This window comes from Sylvia atricapilla, chromosome 20 (genome assembly GCF_009819655.1).
Source record: "Sylvia atricapilla isolate bSylAtr1 chromosome 20, bSylAtr1.pri, whole genome shotgun sequence".
Lineage (NCBI taxonomy): Eukaryota > Metazoa > Chordata > Aves > Passeriformes > Sylviidae > Sylvia > Sylvia atricapilla.
In genome coordinates this window covers 5,075,054-5,093,394 of record NC_089159.1, presented here as the reverse complement: position 1 = coordinate 5,093,394, position 18,341 = coordinate 5,075,054, and the positions used below count along the sequence as shown (strand labels likewise).

Genomic DNA, 18,341 nt, shown 5'->3' with positions numbered 1-18,341 from the left:
GTCCTATTGACCCCCACCTCCACCCTCCTTTCAGGGAGGTTTTGTCAGGACCCACTTCCTGATGAACCAGAGCTGCAGAGCAGAGTGTAGAAGCTGTTCCCAGACTGGCCCAGTGACCCAGGGCAGCTCCTTCCCTTTATTTTCACACGTGCAGCCTCAGGAGCTGCCAGCCCAGGGTGCTGCTTGCACAGCTCCAGCGTGAGGCCTGGACCAGGCTCCTGCTGCTCCCACCCCTCACGCCCCAGCTGTCCCTGCCCTGTGGATTCAAGGTGAGGAGGAGCTGGGCCACGCCTGGAATCCAGGGCTGTGCACAGCCCTTGGAGTGAGGAGGCTGCCTCACCACACAGGGGCTGGCCTGGGGGCAGGGGTGGGGGGAAAAAGGGGAACTTCAAGCACCCCAGGAGCTGTGTGAGGCAGTCCTTGGGCACTGCCCTGTCCCAGTGGGGTGGGGAGCAGCAGCATCCAGAGAACATCCCAGTAAAAGGGAGGGGAGTGGCTGTCCCAAGCATCCTGCTGTTGGATGTGGAATGCAGCCAGGACAGGAGGTGCAGGGTGCTCCTGACTCCAGGTGAGTGACTCCAGCACGGATCCAGCCCCGTGGTGAGCACATGGACTGTCCAGGAGCAGGCTCTAAGCTCTGTCCCACACCCGGGGCCTCCAAGGAACGGGATGAGACACCAGAGTCTGGACGGAATTGAGGAGATGGGGACAGAGGATGGAGCCAGTGGGGAGAAACAGTCCAGGCCCCCACACTGCCCCACTTCAATTCTCCTTTGTGTCCTGGTTCTTGTTCTGAATCTTCTGGTGGACGACACGGAGGGTGGTGAAGAAGTTGCCCAGGAAGAGGATGAAGAAGGGGAGGCCGCACATGAGGACCTGTGGGAGGAGAGGCTGGAGTCAGCAGGAGGGACCTGCCTGGGGCATCCCCCTCCCAGGGCATTCCCAGGAGCCTCCCTACCTGCCACTCCTTGCACTCGGGGTGCTGGATCATGCGGAACAGGGTGATGGCGTTGTAGAGCTGCCAGAACTGTAGGAAAGAGGAGAGTCAGGGAGCTGCTGCTTTAGGAGGCTCAGTCCCAGGCTGGAGCCCATCCAGTTCTGCCTCTGGGTATAAACCCCACACTGGCCTCGTGTGAGGCACTGAAACCCCAGCCAGGCTCAGGGCCAGAGGGCTCATTCCCAGAGGACCCCAGCTGGGACAATCCCTCCTGTTTCAGGGCAACTGGAGCCCAAGAGCCATGAGGAAGCCTCAGGCCAGCCTTTGGCCATCAGCCTCAACCATCTGACTGAGGAAGGACTCGATCCTCTGCAGCAGCAGCTCAAAGCTGGAGCTCAGAAGGGCTTTGCAAAGGCTTTGGAAGGGTTCTCACTGCAGCCCCTCTGCACTTGGGCACTCAGCAGAACCACCCCAGCTCCTCCCCATCTCCCTCTCCAGCTGTGGAGGTGGTGGATACTTTTGGAGGGAAAGGCTCAGCGTTTGTTGGAAGCATTTCCCTGCCCCAGGCATCCCATATCACGTGGCTGTGGCAGCCTGTGGGGTCTGTGCCATGTCCAGGCCACTGGGCACAGCTGGGAATGTGGCACATCCCACTCCCACCCGAGGCTTCTTGGCATCTTACAAGGACTGGGGCAGCCTCACCTGCCCGAAGAAGAGGAAGGGAAGCAGGAACGTGAGGCCTCTCCACATCCAGGACTGGAAGCCCTCTGCAAAGGACGAAGTTTCTGTGAGCACCTGGAAGGGACTGGTGGAGAGGGGACAGAGCCCAGCTCCTCCAGACGTGGAGGACAGGGGGTGCCCACACCGTGCCTGGCTGAGGAGGAGCTGCCACTGCAGCCTCACTGTGGGCACTTGCAGGGGGGACAGTGCAGGGACTCCTAATCCAGCAACCCCAGGGCTCTGGGCTCCAGTGCAGCTGGCACCAGCTCCTGCCCTCGGTGTCACGGGAGGTGACAGCCTACAGTGCCTGGGGTGTTGGAGGGATGTTTTACGTCTGAAGGAGCTTCCTGGGGAAATCTGGGATGCTCAGAGCCACATCCACTGCCACCTCACATCCTGAGGGAGCCAGCTGTGGGCTGATGGTCCCAGCAGAGCAGGAGAAGGGGGACAATCAGCCTTTGGCAGATACTGCTCTGGGAGCTTCGGCTTCATTTGTAGCTTTTATTGTTCCTGCCACTGATAAAAGTGACCTCAAATCAAAGTGTCACCATTTCCTTCAGTTGAACCCACAGCTCCCAATGAGCTGAGCACCAGGCTGAGACCACCAGAAGGGGACATCCCACTCACCCACAGTCAGGTCCATGTTGTGCCTTTCTCCCAGCGCTCGCAGGCGGTACAAGCACCCGCTCTGGTAGTAATACTGCAGGAACTGCACAAAGCCTGCAAGGAGAGCATGGCTGCAGTCAGGAGCTGCCCAGGGATCACCTTCCAGCCTCAGCACCATCCCACAAAGGCCACCCAAGGCCAAGGGAACTGCCAGGTGAGCTGAGAGCTGTGAGCAGCTACAGCCAGGTCTCCATGTGCTGCAGAGCTCAGCACCTGGGGGTCAGTCCCTGCCCCAGCACACGTGGCAGCACTTACTCTGGTACATGGAGAAGGAGAGAAACTGGTTCCTGAACATCTGGTACATGAGCCCATCTGGCCTGTGGAGAGACAGTGCTGGCTGGGGGACGTGGGGCTGGGAGGGGACAGCCAGCCCTGCCTGTCCCACAGCACCTGTGGGCTCTTGGCCAGAGCTGCCCACAGCCCAGGCAGCCCTGCCACGGCACAGGGGACACAGACTTACCACGTCAGCATGACACCTGAGAGGAACGTGGAGACGTAGTGATGGAAAACCCACCAGCCTTTGATCCTGGAGGGCAGACACAGAGAAGCATGACTGGAGCATGAATCCAGAGCCAAAGGCAGCCCGGAGAGCAGAGCAGCCCAGCCCAGGCCACCCCAGAGCTCCCAGGGCCGGATGGGAACTGCTCCTCAGAGCAGGACCCGGGGCCTCGGGGCTGGGCAGCACCAGGGCCCTTCCAGCTCCACCTTCCCTCCCCACCTCCGCACGGGAGGTTCCTCCTGCCCCGCTCCTGCAGCTCCCAGCAGGGTTTGCCACACACCCTGAGTAGGAGGGAGCTGCTCCCCTGTGACAGGCCCCTGCAGAGGAGGCCCAGCCCCTGCCCGGGCCCGGGGGACTCACTTGGAGCCGTTGTTGATCAAGATGCTCTCGCGGATGGTGAGGGTGCAGTAGTACCACACCAGGAGGAAGTTAAACACGGCGTCTGTCACCCTGCGTCACACAGAGCGGGGTGTGAAGGCACGGGCTGGGGACACAGGCACCCTGACAGCCCGTGGGACACCCTACCCCAAGGGAAGGGACATGCTCCTCACCACCCACCACGGCCACGGCAGCCACAAAGGCCACCCCACCTCCAGGGCAGTGTCCAGGTGCTTTACCAGGATCTCCTGTCCAGCTCTGGCTATTCCAGGACGGGAGAGAAGGGCAAGGGGGCTCTGGGAGGAGATCTCTGCCCAGCACCAAGCCAGACTCACCTGGAGTTGAGGAGGAACCGACAGGAGAAGGAGACAATGAGGAGGATGATGGTGAGGTAGAGCTTGAACTTCTCATACTCATCTTTATATGCAAACCTGCAGGGAAGCACAAGGATGGGCTTGGAGCAAGGGGGCTGCTGGAAATTTGTGTCCTCCCATCCCATTTGGCTGGGTAAAAGTGATGTTCTGTTGGGAAGTTTGGGACACACTGGGAAAGAACATTGCCTTGGGGGTATTTCTGAGAGCAGAGCACATCAGGCTGCTTCCACACAGCTGGGACACGTCTGAGCACCCCAAACCACCCCAGCCTGGTGGGGAAGACAGGCAGACTGCGATGTGCACGTCTCCAAGGGGAGGATTGGGCAACAGAGGGAGAGGGGAGAGGCTCCTGGCTGGGCATCTCTGGCAAGGGAAAGGCTCTCAGGAGCCAAAACCAACATTTGGTGTTTCCCCAAGGGAAGAGGAGGGGACTATCCACTGTCTGGCTTCGGTGAAGGATCCCACAGACTTGTCAGAGCTAATGGTCCATCCCAGTCTGTTGGCAGGAATGTGAGGAGGAGCCAAGGATTTGGCTGAATCTTGGGAAATGATGCAGAAAACAGCTCAGGAAGGGAATCTACACTAGGTGATGCAAGCCAGCCCCGTGTCTGCCTGGGAGGAGCTGCTGTTCCTGGTGCCAAGGGGATCCCAAGTCAGGCAAATCAGAGGAGCAGCGAGGAGGGGCCGTACTTGGCCTGTTTGCTGAGCAGCGTCACGTTCACATTGCCGAGCACCAGACTCAGGTACAACCTGGGGAGAGAGCAGAGCATCAGGACAAGGACCTGCCCATGGAGCTGTCCCCTCTTGTGCCACCAGTGGGGCCAGGGATAAGTCCCCAGGTGCTTCCACTTGGAGCTGCCAGGCACAAACCCTCTGGAATCCCCTCCCACGAGCAGGGGGACAGGTGGGGGAGCACTGGGATGTTCACCAGGGTTTCTCCTCGAGCACAACCACTGTCCAAGGATGAGTGATGGCCATGAGTAGGCAGAGGAGTGAGGGGTAGCTCATGCCCAGATGTCCTTGGGGAGCCCAAGTGGAGCAGCACAGCTGTGACACCGCTGGGTGCAGGGTGACAGCTCTGGGTCTGTGCCTGCAGTGTCCCAGCCACAGGGATGTAGAGGGTGGCCCTGGTGCCCCACTCGTGCTGAGGTGCCTTCTCACCCGTTCTTCTTTGGCAGATAGGCCTCCATCTCAAAGAAAACGTTCTGCCTCTCTTTAATCAGGCTCTGGGTCTCTTGGATGGACGCTTCCTGCTCGGGAGTCGCCTGGGCTTTGCATCTGGGGAGCAAACACAGGCACTGGCATCAGGAGAGCCTCTGCAACATGATCAGCACGTGCTGGCCCTCCACAGGTGACTGACTCGGGCAAGGACACCCCAAGGACAGGGAGGGTGGACTGAAGGCAAGTCCACAACTCCATCTGCAGGGTGAGCTCCTCTGTCAGGCTGTGATGCTGCTCAGGAGAAGGGAGCAGGGTGAGGCCAGACGGGTCTCTCACCCTTAGGAAGGATGGGGGGAGCTTTGTGCAGGGGGGAGTAGCTCACGGTACCTACAAGCTCTGAACTGCAAACGGGGCACAAATCAGGGCAGAGGAAAGAGGGGCTGGGGAAGATCAGCCTCCCCACAGCTCTTGGCTGCAGAGAGGTTTGCCTTTGACACATGAGGTGAGCTCAGCAGCCCTGTTCTTGCTGCTCTCCCCTCCTGTGCTGTCACAGAGCACTGACTCACTTTTTGAGGGACAGTGACAGCTCCTTCAGCCGCTTCTTCTGCCGGGCGATGGAGCTGGAGATCCCATCCTGCAGCTTGGTCAGCTCCTCGAGTTTCTGCTTGTACAGCTTGTGGTTGTCCTGGGAAGGAGAGACCAGCATGCATTATAGCTGCCTGCCCACTCCTGTCCTTGGGGGTGATGTTTTTGTTAAAATTATGCTTTTGTTATGATGTCTTTGTTAAAAAATGTCCTTAATTTCACCTGTGCAGCTGCTGGGTGACAGGAGGGGTGGCTGCAGAGGGCCAGGTGTGTTTGAGGACAGCCTGCAGCCAGCCCTGATTCCATGGGGATGCCCATCCCTGACCCCAAGCAGGCTATCCACAGGATGATCCCGTGTTCAGGACACCAATGACTGCACACAGCAGATAGGAAAGACTTGGGAATAAATGCTGTGTGGGCCAGGGTACAGCTGTGGGCCACTCAGAGCAGTGGCTTTGAGTGCTGGGACAGGATGAGTAGCTCTTGGTGTCTCCAGATCTCCCAGCCCCAACTCATGGCCTTGGGGCTCCACCTGAGCAGCCCTGGGAAGCTGGAGGGAGCCTGTCAGGGAGCTGGACAAAGAGGAAGGACTCCCAGCAGGGCTGCAGCCAAGTGCTCAGTAACCCAACCACACCTGGATAAGGCTGGGTGCATTTCTCTACTATATTTAGTAGGGAAAAGGGAGAGCTGCTGGATCATTGCTGCTGCTTGTCCAGGTCAGCAGGAAAACAGCCTCACCTTGGCCACAGCAGCCTGAACACCACCTCCAGCACGGAATTACACGCTGTTCACAACAACCCTTGGACTAGACCTTGGCACAAAAGTTTTAACCTCTGTAGCTCTTATCGGCCACTTGATCACCAGATCTTTAAAGTTGTTCCCAAAGGGGAAGGGTGAAACCGAGAACAGAGGACAGAAAGCTTCTCCCTCTGGTGACAAGCAAGGAGGGAACGGATCCCACATAGTCCCGGCTCCACAGCAGTGATTTATGTCCCTGATTTATCCGAGGACATTCCCTGCTTGCCCATCCAGCTTTCCTGCTGCCATCTAGAGTCACCTCCTGCTGGCTCTGGAGTTACTCGTGAGCAAGTGGCTTTTGTGACAAGCCCTTTAGCCGTGCCAGCATCCGAGCTCCGCGCTCGGAGACAGGCTGGATGAGGAATCACCGCGGGAGGAGGTGCCCAAAGGGAAGGGCCGCCGCTGAGTGGCTGCACGCAGGGTTCGAAGTGGGCGACCCGGGACATCCACGCAACCCTTATGGAGCAAGAGGAGGTTTCTCAAAGCCTCCCTTGCCCCAGATCTGGGCACAGCAGCGACGTGTCCGCAACAACATCCGCTTCACCCCGCTCTGGCGGGAAGGAGGGGGAAAGGGAACGGGCGCAGCTGCAGCCGAGTGACCCGAGCGGCAGCAGGAGATGGTTGGCCAACCCTTCCCTTGGGTGACCCTGTGTGAGCTGAACCCTGCCCACTCCTTCCCCGGCAGGCAGCGCCCTGGGGATTACACAAAGCAGGTGGAAGCACCTCTGACACCAAGTCACCTTCCTGGCGTGGAGCCCCCGGCCAGCCCCGGCGGTGACAGGGTACGGCTGTCGGGACAAGGTGCCCGGCTGAAGCGTGCCGGGATTCCGGGAGATCTCGGCTTTGCTGGCCGGTTTCCCTGCGGGGCTGCCTGGCTCCGGGCTGCCCCGAGCCGGGCTGAGAGGAGCCATACGGAGTGAAACGGCATCTGCGCACCTCGTCCGGCCGTGCCACGCCAGGCACTGCCGCTCCCCGCTCCCAGCAGGAAAACCGGGAGATCTGAGGTCTCCACGCCACGTCCACGGCGGGCTGTGGCATCAGACCGGGGTATCCCGCTCTTCCCGAGCCCCGAGCCCCGGCACAGCCCGGCACCCCTGCCCTGCTCCGAAACGCTTTGCCCCAAAGCACAAGGCTGGGACCCCGGGGCTGGGACACGGGGGGAAAGCACCTGCACTCCAGAGGCCAGAGCCCGGCTGCCCGCGGTACCCGCTGCGGATGCTGCGGGGCACCCGCGGGGCATGTCCCAGCCCCGGTGCCGGTAACCCCGGCGCGCCCCGCTCGGCCGGAGCGCCCCCCGAGCCCGCGGCCGGGGCTGTCCCGGGGCCGGTGGTACCTGGATGCGCTGGTAGCCGTCCTGCAGCTCCTCCCACTCGCGCAGGCACTCGGCGAGCGAGGCGCCCCAGGCCATGGCGGCGATGGCGGCGGCGGCGACCGGCCCGGCCCGGCCCGCGGCGACGGGCGGCGCTGCGCCACGCCCCCTTCCGGACACGCCCCGGGGCGGGGCCTCGGGGGCGGGGCCTCCTTTATTCCGCGTTCGCCTCTAGACCGGAGCCTGGAAAAGGAGAAATTCCCTGAAATCGCAGCCCTTGGCCGGAGCCCCGGGCTGTGTCCGGTGCGCCGGGCTCGCCCTCAGCTCGGGGTGCCTTCCCGGCCCTGTCGTGTCAGAATGAGGAGCCCAAATCCAGCGCCGAAGGCCAAACACGGAGTGCGGCAAAGCCAGGGAGTGTTTTCTGTCATGCTTTATTTTGTGATGTCAAAGAACGGAATTCGGAGTGGTGGAAGAGAGAGGAGGGTGCTGAGTCTAGGTTTCATGTGACAGCACTGAGGCTTTAAAATTACCAGCTGTGCTCAAGAGGTTTGGTTGTAGGATTAGAAGGCAACAAATGGGAAGGGTGGACTAGTCAACAATCCGGCCAGCGAGTCTGTGAGAGCCGTGGTAGCTGAGAGGGCACTCATAGGGCACAGGGACTTCTGGAACGGGGAAATTCTGTTGTCACCTCTCCGGGGTGGAGGTGGGCACTGTCAGACTCTAAATTCACTGTTCCATACCATGGATACCATGGACTTTTACAGAGATAACCCTACTGACTGCGCCACGGCTGTGGTTATAATCCCCTTCGTTTACAAAAGAGTCGAGCTGTGTCTAATGGGTCACATCCTGCAGGACTTGGATTCCCCAAACTGCCACCTCCTCCAGCACGGTGACTTCTCCAGGAGGCTTCAAATTTTGACTCAAAATGACATGGAGCTAAAGAGGAAAGCTTTTCCATTACATTCCAGTCTTTTTTTCCACACAGCGTTCAAGTAACTTTCTCCCCAGAAGGGGGAAGGGAAGTGGCTTTCCCCATGGGATGTTCTGCGTCAGTATTTTGGTTCAGAGATGTCTGTGATTGGCCACCCATAGATTTGGGTCTCCCAGGCTGAGAGCTGTTCCACAAAGCCCCGGTTTGGTCTCATGTTCATTTTGCATTTCAGAAGGTATTTCCAAGCTCTCTGTAAACAAAAGGAAAGTAAAGGAGTGTTAGGAATTGAACAGAAATTGACTCTCGAGCATTTTCACAAAGCAGCTACACTTCAGTCAACAGAGCATTGTATTTGCTCCCTGTACTGGACAGCAGGAACCTGTGGAGAAGAGTTTGGTACCAAAGCCGGGACAGGCTGGATCCAGATGTGAACCTGAGAGAAGCCTGTTCCCTTTATTGCTCTGCTCTCCCCTGGATACAAGGACGGCTCAGGCTGCTTTCACTGCTTAGTGTTATTTTACTCTGATGGAGCAATGCAATCCTGGATTTTCTACCCTAAAGTGCTGTTCCTTCATCATGAGCAAAGCAGTGAAGTATCAGCTATAAAGGTTATAAAGCAATGAAGATTATCACATTTTTGGATTGGTATGACCTGATGTGGCAGAGCAGTTACGACCTCGCAGTTATCCCACTGTATTAATTACAGCTATCTTAATTAATTGTTAACTCCAAGTAATCACCTAGAAACTCTGACACACACAGGGCAGATCCACCAGCATTACTCCAGCTCCATCCCTGGCTTTTCCTGTCAGTGCTCATCTTCCTGCTCATAAAGGAGCTTGCCCCTTGCACTTGGAGGGTTGCTTAAGTGAAATGAGACCAAAGGTCAGCAGATAGTGTTCCATTGGTTTGTTTTTCTAATCTTGCTGATTCTGCAGGCTCTGATATTCCAATATTTACTCCTCTGAGTCCATAGTGTGGGTGTCTCTGGTTCCCCTGGACTCAATAGATCTACTCCCATATTGCCCACTAATAGAACCAGGGGCTGCACATCCCAACTCTGCCTTGCTTTTGCCTTTTGGAAGCTTTCAAAGATCTTTGCCTGGATTGGCTGGAGGATCACACAGAAATCTGTTGCACTGCTTTTGTCTGCAAGAAACAAACTTGTCTGCCAGGGTAATCCCTCAGGAAAGCTTTGCCCAGCCAACAGTGGGCAAGCACTGCTCTGTCAATATTTTCTCTTTTTTTTTTTTTTTTTTTTTTTTTTTTTTTTTTTGGCATTTAGTAAAATGCTGAGACCAACCTGTTGATGCCAACTGAGAGGAATGGCAAGGCTCAGCCTTTGACTTTTGCATTGCTATTGGAAGCACATTCTGTGATTCCTGCATTCTGTTATCAGCCTGCAGGAGCAATCACAGCCCTGTTAGTGCAGGGACTGAACCCTGAGCCCTGCTGGCACCCTCAGCCTCTAATTACCCACTGGCACACAGCCATGGAAAGAGCTTTCCTCTTATGTTGGGCATGTTTGCACAAAATCAATCACCTTATCAGATACAGACCCAGCTTTAGTGAAGTTTGGATCAATCCCTCCAAGCTCCTGAACTTTCCAAACAAGGGTGAGGTTTTTAAGGAGAGGCTGGTCAGTTGCCATGGGAACTCTCCTGCTCCATGTTAGGAGGCACCAGGAGATGATGCCAGTGTGTTGTATGCAAAGGGAGAAAGGCCTGGCACCAGGGGAGAGCCCACCAGGCTCTTGCACAGCCAGGCCATTCCCAGCCATCCTTCATTAATTTCTTTCATTATTCAGAGCTATGGAACAGCCTGTACTGGTCATCTGACCTCTACATCCCTCCTGGGCAAGTATTATCCCATTCCACATTTCTATACAGGAGCGTCTGTGGGAGGGGATTTCTTCTGGAGAAATAAAAAAGGATTTTGGAAGAAGTCAGTGCTGAAGTCAATGGTAAATGAGAGCACTGCAAACACTGGGTTCTGAACTTCTCTAAGGCCATGGAATTAAGAGATAGGATTAACTGCAGTAGCTTCCACTCTTTTCTTCAAATCCAGGAAATAAATACCATGTTCTATATCCACAGCTTTCCTTTCCTAGCCCTTTTGTTAAGTAGGGGAAACAAAAATATCACAAATTCTAAAGTAAGGACTCACAGATCCAAAATCACACCTAAGCCGCCTCCTTAATGGTCTAAAGAAGATGCAATCTCAAATCATATAATCAGCTCCATTATCAGGTGGAAACTGTGCATGAAATCACAGAGAATGCCTTATTATGACAGCAATGAGGCTTCAGAAAGAGCAGTGGAGAGCACAGGCGGTTTCTGTGGGGACTGTGACAGTGACATACCTGCAGGGAAAAGCGGCAGGAGTGCATCAGATAGGCCATGGTGGCTGTGCTGCTCCGGCTTATCCCCAGGCTGGAGAACACCAGCACTGCTCCCACGTCCAGCTGAGCATCTGAGGCAAGAAATGCCAATCACAAATTAGTGAGCTGGGAAACGGAGCTTCCCGTGGCAGAGTCAAGCACTAATTCGGTGACAGCTGACACAGGGGGGCTGCAGCCTGAGAGACAGGAGCCCTCAGGAGCCCTGACAGCAGCAGATGGGCACTGCCAGCTCCCATTTCTGTAAGCATTTTCTTTCCTAAAAATCCACAGTTAAAACATGGCCTTGAAGAGCAGCACCAATGACAATGACCAGTCAATGCTTCATTACACATCAGTTTCACATCAGGGGTCTGAGGAGAAATGGCCTTTCATGACCTATCAGCTATGGTCAGCATCACAAACTCTCCCCAAACAGCTCTAAAGGTATTGAAATTTTATTTTGCCTGGAAGGTTGCATATTTAATTAATAACCTTTTAATTCTTTCTCTCCCTCTCTGGATAGAATGATGTTTTTAAAATATTAGCAACTGAACTCCAGAATTCATAGAGCAAAGCCTTTTCTTTTTGTGCTGTCAAGATGTTTTGTTTGTTCTTTTTTTTTCCCCAAGCAGTAAGCCAGCATTTTAAAAGTCATTTGTATTGTGAGTACTAGTTCTGTCCTGAGATCTGGGTAGAACTGGCCTCACTCCAACATACACCTGGCATGAGGACATGCACACTCCTCTTGGAGTATGTGGAGAGCTTTAGTCTCGTGTTCTGGTTTGAGTAATCTGCTCTCCACTGCCAAGTAAACAGTTCCACTATCAGATAAACAGTGGAACACTTCCACAAGTGCAGCTAATAGACTCTTGTAGTCTGGTTTGGAAACAGCCACAAACCATGTGTGGTGTCAGAAGGAAACTACTGGGATGTGCATGAGGCACAATAAAAGGCAAGTAAGTGAATGTCAACATTCAGGTGCACCAAATAATGAAATTCAGTTCAGGGTACAAAATTATATCTTCAAATATCGCTTCTTTGTGTGCAGTTGTCATGTCTGTCATGTACTTGGATTAAGGTCTGTGGGGACAGGGTGGTCTTTTGTTTCTGGCTCTGTCCAGCACAGCTCAGCAGGGCCTTGCTCTGTGGCAGCTGTTATTTGATAAGCACAATAAAAGATAACAGCATGCTTGGACAGCATCAGGATGGAGCTGCAGGAGCCATGTCTGCTGTGCAGCTGCAGGAGCTGAGCTGCAGAGTGTGTTTTTTCTTGCCCTATCTGATGTAATCAGCTGAAGGCAGGTTCATGCTGCCCAACCTGAAAGTCTTCCTGGGCCCTACAGTGGGTCTGCACCACAAATCACAGACTATCAATGCCTCGTGCTGAGTTCTCTAATGTCTGTCACACAGGTTCAAATAAAGCTCTGGTGGCTGAAGATTTGGGCTGGTGAGAGTCAAAAGGTTGTTGCAAAGGAGTAAGAGAGAATCCTATGAAGCCCTGGTAGATACCCTGCTGCAGAGCCTTCTCAGAATGGGTGGAGATCTCCCTGTTATCAGAGTGAGGTATCCTTTAAAGTGAGCAGGGACATCGGAGTCAGATGCCCTGTAAAATCTCCTCTCTGTCCATCAGGCTGGTTAGTGAGGCAGCTCTGGTATCCATCAGGGTGTGGGCTTGCTTACCCTCCTGTCTGGGCTTCCTGTCACTCCTATCTAATGTCCTACAGTGAGCAAGGGCTCAGGAATTCCAGATCGGGATCCACTCACCTATGAAATGAGAAATGGTGGGGAAGGAAGAAAAAAGATCTGCTTCGAGTGAATCTGGAACAGATATATGGAGGGATTTACCTTCATCTGCAAACCTGGAAAAAGAGCACACAGAGCACATGGAGCAGAGAAGCAGCCTTGACAAGATGTGTTTATTGGAGGCAAGGTGATAATTTTGTTTGCTGTTGCACGTGTGAGTTTTTCATCATCGTCATCATTAACATGATAAGGGATTTGTTATGGTGAGGCACAGAGATGTTTGTAACAGAGAACCAGTTTAATCACTGATTTTCCGTTTCAGTGGTATCAGCAATGATGCCTTAACCTACAGACAGATAACCTACAGAGAGATAAATGAAAACAGATGAGCTGAAAGCTGGTGTGCTTTCACAGAGTGTGTGTTGGCTGTTTTGTGGAGCCTCCCAGTTTACTTCGTGTGGTTTTCTATGGCAGCATCTCCTCCTTCCACAGACTCAGAGAACTCATGGGGCAAAAAATTGGTGAGGAATTTCCAAAATGTGGAAGCACATCATGCAGAGGGCATGGGAATATCACCCACAGTGCAGAGACATTTCTCTGGAGCCAAAGGCATGACAAATGTCTGCTGGTGCACATGTCCTGGGGTGGGTAACTGCATTTGTTACTTTGTTTGTGTCACCACCTTGAGAAATGCCACTGAGTTTTTCCTGTGTGAAATTGCATTTCCAGCAAGGCTGCAGACCGAGCTGACTGGTCATGGACAGAGAAGGTAAGGAAGGAAGACCCAAAATGTGACATATCGGTGATTTAGCTTTTACACTGATGTGTTGGTAACATTTTGCTATGAAAGCTATTTAGAGATACAGGTTTTTCCTGAAGAGTGCTGGTATGTGATAGACTTGACATACCAAGGGTTTCCCAGTCCTCCTCTTACCCAATTCACCTGTGGCACGGTCAAGGGCTGCAGGACTGTGTTGCTGTTGTGCTAAGTCTGGAGCAGAAATTAGAAAACCGAGCATGAAATGGCATTGGAGTCTGCACAGAGGTTTCCTTGGAAGGCCACAGGCACAGACTCCTCTGCCAATAAACTCTGTGTCACCTCATTTTTTCACATCACAGACACTGGTGAGGGTAAGCCTTGAACAGTTTAACTTACAGTGTTACAGGCTGTTCAGAGACGTTGACCAGTGCTTTGATCTTCAGATCTTTCTGAATTTGTTTGTCACTGGCCTGCTTGAAATTGCCCATATATAGCTTTGCAGGCAGTATTTCTACAGGGTATGGCTGGAAGGTGTCTAGTTCCTGCCAGAAAGAAACCATAGGCTCAGGTTAGAGAGTGTCTTTGCTCCCATTAGCTCACTAAGTTCTTAAACAGAAGTAATGTGAAGAGTTGAACAGGCACTTAGTCAGCAGCCCATGACATATTTTAGTGTAATGATTCATTCAATCACCTGGATTTGCCGTATATTGAAGTCTTTGCTAGTTTTACTGAGAATAATTAACAGCCTCACTGTTGTTGTGGCGTTACTTGAAGCAAACTCCAACTAAACAGGAGGTGGAATACATTCTTTCCATTGTCTGGAGGGGCTGCAGCATGACAGACTCGTTTGATGTTCTCCGTGGTTACTGTTTGCAAGGCTAAATGAAATCATCTGCCACCTGCAGAGCTGCAGGTGCCCTGGAGTGGCCCAACACAAATCTGCAGCTGCATCCGGTGTTGGCAGTGTGGAGGCTGAGAAGGAAAACACACCAGCAGCCAGCAGTGCCTCGATATCCCTAAGGGGTACCTGGATCCTGCTCCAGGAGCACAAAGGAGCAGTCTAACAATTTAAAGCTTAAATTGAGAGGCAAAGAGGGGCCTTTGTCCAGCTGAGTCTGAGGAGGAAGCTCAGCAGTGAATTGCCCTTCACAGAGCAGCACAAAGTGAATCGATTTTTCTCTCCTGCGCTGTGGCATCCACAGGTTAGCACTGTGTCATGGGCTATTTCCTGGGAACCAGAAGGGAACAATGGGAACAAAATACACCTTGGAATTAAACGCTCTGTTGTCCAGCACCACCTTAACCTGCCCTGCCTGTGCTAAATGTGCAATAAAGGGTAATTGTTCCTCATAAGCTAAATAGATTGACGTTTATAGGTGAAACCAAGCAATCAGGACACCAGTGTTTGAGTGGATGGCTGTTTTCTTCCTGGGCCTATTGAAACAAGGCACTAGCACTTGCTTTGTGACCTTTCCCACTGAAAAGACATGATTCACAGTGCTTGGTAGGAATTGTACTTCTGCTTGAAAACATTTGCTGTGTACTATGCCAGATAACCACGTGTGAGAGAGCAGCCTGCTTCTTGTCATCATTTGCTACTGTTTGTTCAGTTATCTGTACTCTCCATGGGCCAGTTTCGGGGTTATCAGGGGAACATTCCCAGCTTGTTTCCATGAACTTCCTTTCACGAAATAGAAGAGAGGAAAGTGTGGCTGTAAAAGAATCAGTGGTGAGACTCAGAGCAAGCACAGTAACTCAAATTACATTTAATTCCTCTGTCTGAAATGACTGTGATACCAGGTTTGCAACACCATCTAACCTGAATTCACCAGCCATCATGGGTTGAATATGAGTTTTCTACTTGGAAATCAGTCTCATCTCACCTGAGGCATCCACAGTGTCTTCTGGCTCTTCAGGAAATGGTAACAAGCTGAAAAACGCCTGTACCCTCCCTTCAGGAGGAGCACGGGGTGGCGGGTGAACTGCTCCAAGTTTCTGGCGTGGAGGAGGGCGTCTCCTTCCCCAGCACCTAAAGAGACCAAAGAGTTGTTTGTTGGGCAGGTTCAGGGTCTCCATCTGCCCCCCTGACTTCCTCAGCAAATCCCTTTTCATTCCATCTGATGCTCTGGAGAAAACTTTTGTTAAAAGCTCGACTTATTCTTTACTTGTTGCTGCAGGTCAGTTACAGGGGTTGCTGCTTTTCCCCTCTCATCCTGATCTTTTATTCTTCTCCTGGTTTCTTTTCTAGGACCAGATTTCTTCTCTCCTCGTTTTTCTTTTGAAAATGCTTGTAGTAAGTTCCCATAATAGGGAAGTTTTATTAATTTAAATTTAATAATCTTGGTTTTATGGAGGCCCTTTTCTTTAGTTTGCTTTAGGCAAACAGAGAAAAAAAAGGAAGTGTCTTAAAAAAATTTTCACAAATGTTTAACACATTCCCTCAATGAAGTAGATTATGTGAGATGGCTGCTCCTCCTCCTAGGAAATCCATACTGCTTCCCTCCAGCTATGTCTGCTTTAGAAATAGATCAGCACAATAGAAACCCACTTCTAATTCTCCACACCTTCCCTTTACTGCCTCACCACTGAGCATTTAGGGACCTGCTTGCTTTAATTCATTCCCCTCACACCCCCACTTGTTTTTTTTTTTCCTTTAAAAAGTGATGCAAATCTTTGCTAGAGCTCCTGTAGCCTTTGTAAAGCTCAAACAGACAGAAGTGGTTCTGCTCACAGCAGAACTCCTTGCCAAAGGATGTGTGAAAGCCAAACACTTCCATGGTTCAAGGGAAGACTGAACAATGGCATGGAAAACTTTTCAGCACTTCACATTTCTTGGTGAACTCCATCAAATCACCACCCCCATCCAAAGTAAATATTTTTAAATATCATGAAGGGAAAGCCTTTTATGACCCTCAAAGAAGGAAATACTTACTCTGGGAACATGTGGAACCTAAGCTGCCGCTTTCAGTCTCTGAGGAAGAACTGCTCTCTGAAAGGCAATCATTGGACAAGCCAAATCTCAGGGGGATGGGGCAAATAAAGAACCCCTTCCTCAAATGCAACAGGGAGCTTCAGAGGATCATCCACAGATGGGAAACCAGGGCTGCCAGGATGCTTTGAAATAAAACCTGGATTTTTGAAGCCCAAGAACATACACAGCACAGTGAAAAAAAAAATGAGGCAGAGCACAGTTTTTCACATAAAACTGGGAACATTTACTTCTCTTCCAACAAGCTCACAAAATTAAATGAGGAATGGGAAGACTTTCTGTCCAGAAGTGAGGCCTGGACTGACATGAATCACACGTACCTGTTTCTATCTCCTCCTCCTCCTCATAGTCAGTGCAGCCAAAAATGCCGGTGTCGAGGTCATACACCACACAGAATCTGACGTAGCCCAGCGCCTCGGTATTCGGGATCAGGTACTCCCCCTCAGGACTCTACCAAAATCACAGAGCAACCCCATCAGGAGCACGGCTCCACTCTCCTCTGGGGGCACCAGCACTCCTGACACCTTGTGAGTTACAACTCTCTAGCTACGCCTCGTGTTTGTACGCGTGGGTGGACAGGACACTGACAGCCCCGGTTTACAAATCAGGAGTGATGCAAATCACGCCGATTGCTCCACCAGCAGCAGCGGTGCAGATGCCAGAGCTGTCCTTGTGAGGCAAGGCTGCACTGCGTGAGTTCTTGTGCAATGTTTTCCCTGATATTCGGCTCCTGTGTGCCAATCCTCCGGGCTGCTGGAGCCACCTTTGCTTGGTGACAGAATACATCCCCCCAGTGGCAGCCGCGGGGCACGGCCGAGGCAGGGCAAGGGGCTGGGACGTTTCCCCGTTGGGTTTCAAACCGGTTTGGGTTTCCTGCTAATTGCTAAATCCAGGGGTGGTTCGCACAAACAGCAATCCCCTCACCAGTTCAATCCTTTGGGCTGTAATAATGTGGCTCTCGTTGAATTCACGCTGAGAACGGGCATCTGAAAAAAAAAAACCAACCCAAACAAACAACCAAGACAGAGCAATTGGCTTTTAGAGGTGGAATGCTCTTTGTATTTTGTCAGTGGGAATTCAGGCACTGGCATCACTCAGATAAAGAGATTTGGAGATGTGGCACTAGGGGATATGGTTTAGGGGAGGTTATAATGTTGCAGGGTCAGCTCTTGGACTGGATGAACTTGAAGGTTTTCCCAATCTTGATGATTCTGTGATTAGTTTTTGGGGTTTTTTTAGAAACAGAGGCCTTCTGGTGTGGGTATAACAAACTCCAGGGTTGATGATCTGAGTCTGTGTGCAACACCAAGTGATAACCAGCAGTGTTAGTCCTGACCCAAGTGTGCTCCTGCAGCATTCCCAGCATCAATCCTGTGCTCTGCCCTGTGCCTGCTCTGACCAGTCCAGCAGCTCTGCGTCTGCTGCTCCAGAGCTGGGGAGAAGGGCACTGGAAAGACCCCAACCCCACTCCCAAACTGGCTAACTCCCTCACCAAAACATTTAATTGCAATATCATGCATCCTTCTGCGAGTATTGGCACTATGCAAAATGGAAGTGGTTATGAGGAATCTTTGTGTAATGGTTGAGAAATCTAGTCCAGTTGTAAAACCTCTGGGAGCAGCAGGGGAGAGTGTGTATCCATGGGACTGGTGAGAGCAGGGAGAGCTGAGCATGAGGAAAGGCAAAGCAGCACCAGGTCATGGCACCTGAAATGGGATGGGAGGAAGGTCCCAAGTGCCAGGCCTCAGAAATGACGAGAAGTGATGTGTGTGCTTTTCCTCACGAGCCCCCTTGGCTCAGGATATCTGCTGAGCACGGTGCCTGGCTGCAGGCAGGGACAGGGACAGGGACAGGGACAGGGACAGGGACAGGGACAGGGACAGGGACAGGGACAGGGGCAGGCAGGGACAGGTCTGTGCCGCGGCCTCACCCAGCAGGCACAAGTAGTTGGGCTCCGTCAGCCGCGATCTCCACCGGTACTGGTTGATGATGTTGTAGAGCTGTCGGGGCTCGCAGAACATCACCCCCGCCATCCCCCATCCGCCCGGCTGTCGCCGACTATCGCGACACCACGCACCCCCCTCCCCACGCGGCCGCCGGCAGCGACG

The 18,341-nt window shown here is 52.8% G+C and overlaps 2 protein-coding genes across 2 annotated transcripts; both read right to left on the bottom strand.

Annotated features, from left to right (window-relative positions):
* Nucleotides 1–630: 630 nt before the first annotated feature.
* On the bottom strand, nt 631–7,572 carry TMEM120A (transmembrane protein 120A). Its single transcript, XM_066333236.1, has 12 exons — nt 7,452–7,572; nt 5,302–5,420; nt 4,736–4,852; nt 4,265–4,324; nt 3,536–3,631; nt 3,183–3,272; nt 2,784–2,849; nt 2,579–2,640; nt 2,285–2,377; nt 1,640–1,704; nt 959–1,027; nt 631–876 (listed from the first exon to the last, which is right to left on the bottom strand). Exons 1-12 carry the CDS (start codon nt 7,524–7,526, stop codon nt 763–765), a joined length of 1,026 nt encoding a protein of 341 aa, XP_066189333.1. The 5' UTR covers nt 7,527–7,572; the 3' UTR covers nt 631–762.
* Nucleotides 7,573–7,842: 270 nt separating this feature from the next.
* STYXL1 (serine/threonine/tyrosine interacting like 1) lies at nt 7,843–18,286 on the bottom strand. Its single transcript, XM_066333229.1, has 9 exons — nt 18,164–18,286; nt 17,158–17,219; nt 16,554–16,683; nt 16,177–16,233; nt 15,128–15,273; nt 13,641–13,786; nt 12,506–12,600; nt 10,724–10,833; nt 7,843–8,611 (listed from the first exon to the last, which is right to left on the bottom strand). Exons 1-9 carry the CDS (start codon nt 18,264–18,266, stop codon nt 8,480–8,482), a joined length of 981 nt encoding a protein of 326 aa, XP_066189326.1. The 5' UTR covers nt 18,267–18,286; the 3' UTR covers nt 7,843–8,479.
* Nucleotides 18,287–18,341: the final 55 nt, after the last annotated feature.

Bases quoted from the DNA above. Each gene is read 5' to 3' on its own strand.
- TMEM120A (XM_066333236.1), bottom strand. From the start codon at position 7,526: ATGGCCTGGGGCGCCTCGCTCGCCGAGTGCCTGCGCGAGTGGGAGGAG. The intron at 4,853-5,301 runs GTGAGTCAGTGC...TTTGCTCCCCAG, and splicing joins CTGTCACTGTCCCTCAAAAA to ATGCAAAGCCCAGGCGACTC. The intron at 877-958 runs GTAGGGAGGCTC...CTCCTCCCACAG, and splicing joins CCGAGTGCAAGGAGTGGCAG to GTCCTCATGTGCGGCCTCCC.
- STYXL1 (XM_066333229.1), bottom strand. From the start codon at position 18,266: ATGGCGGGGGTGATGTTCTGCGAGCCCCGACAGCTCTACAACATCATC. The intron at 17,220-18,163 runs GTGAGGCCGCGG...TTTTTTTTTCAG, and splicing joins CAACTACTTGTGCCTGCTGG to ATGCCCGTTCTCAGCGTGAA. The intron at 16,234-16,553 runs GTACGTGTGATT...ATTGCCTTTCAG, and splicing joins GGAGGAGGAGATAGAAACAG to AGAGCAGTTCTTCCTCAGAG.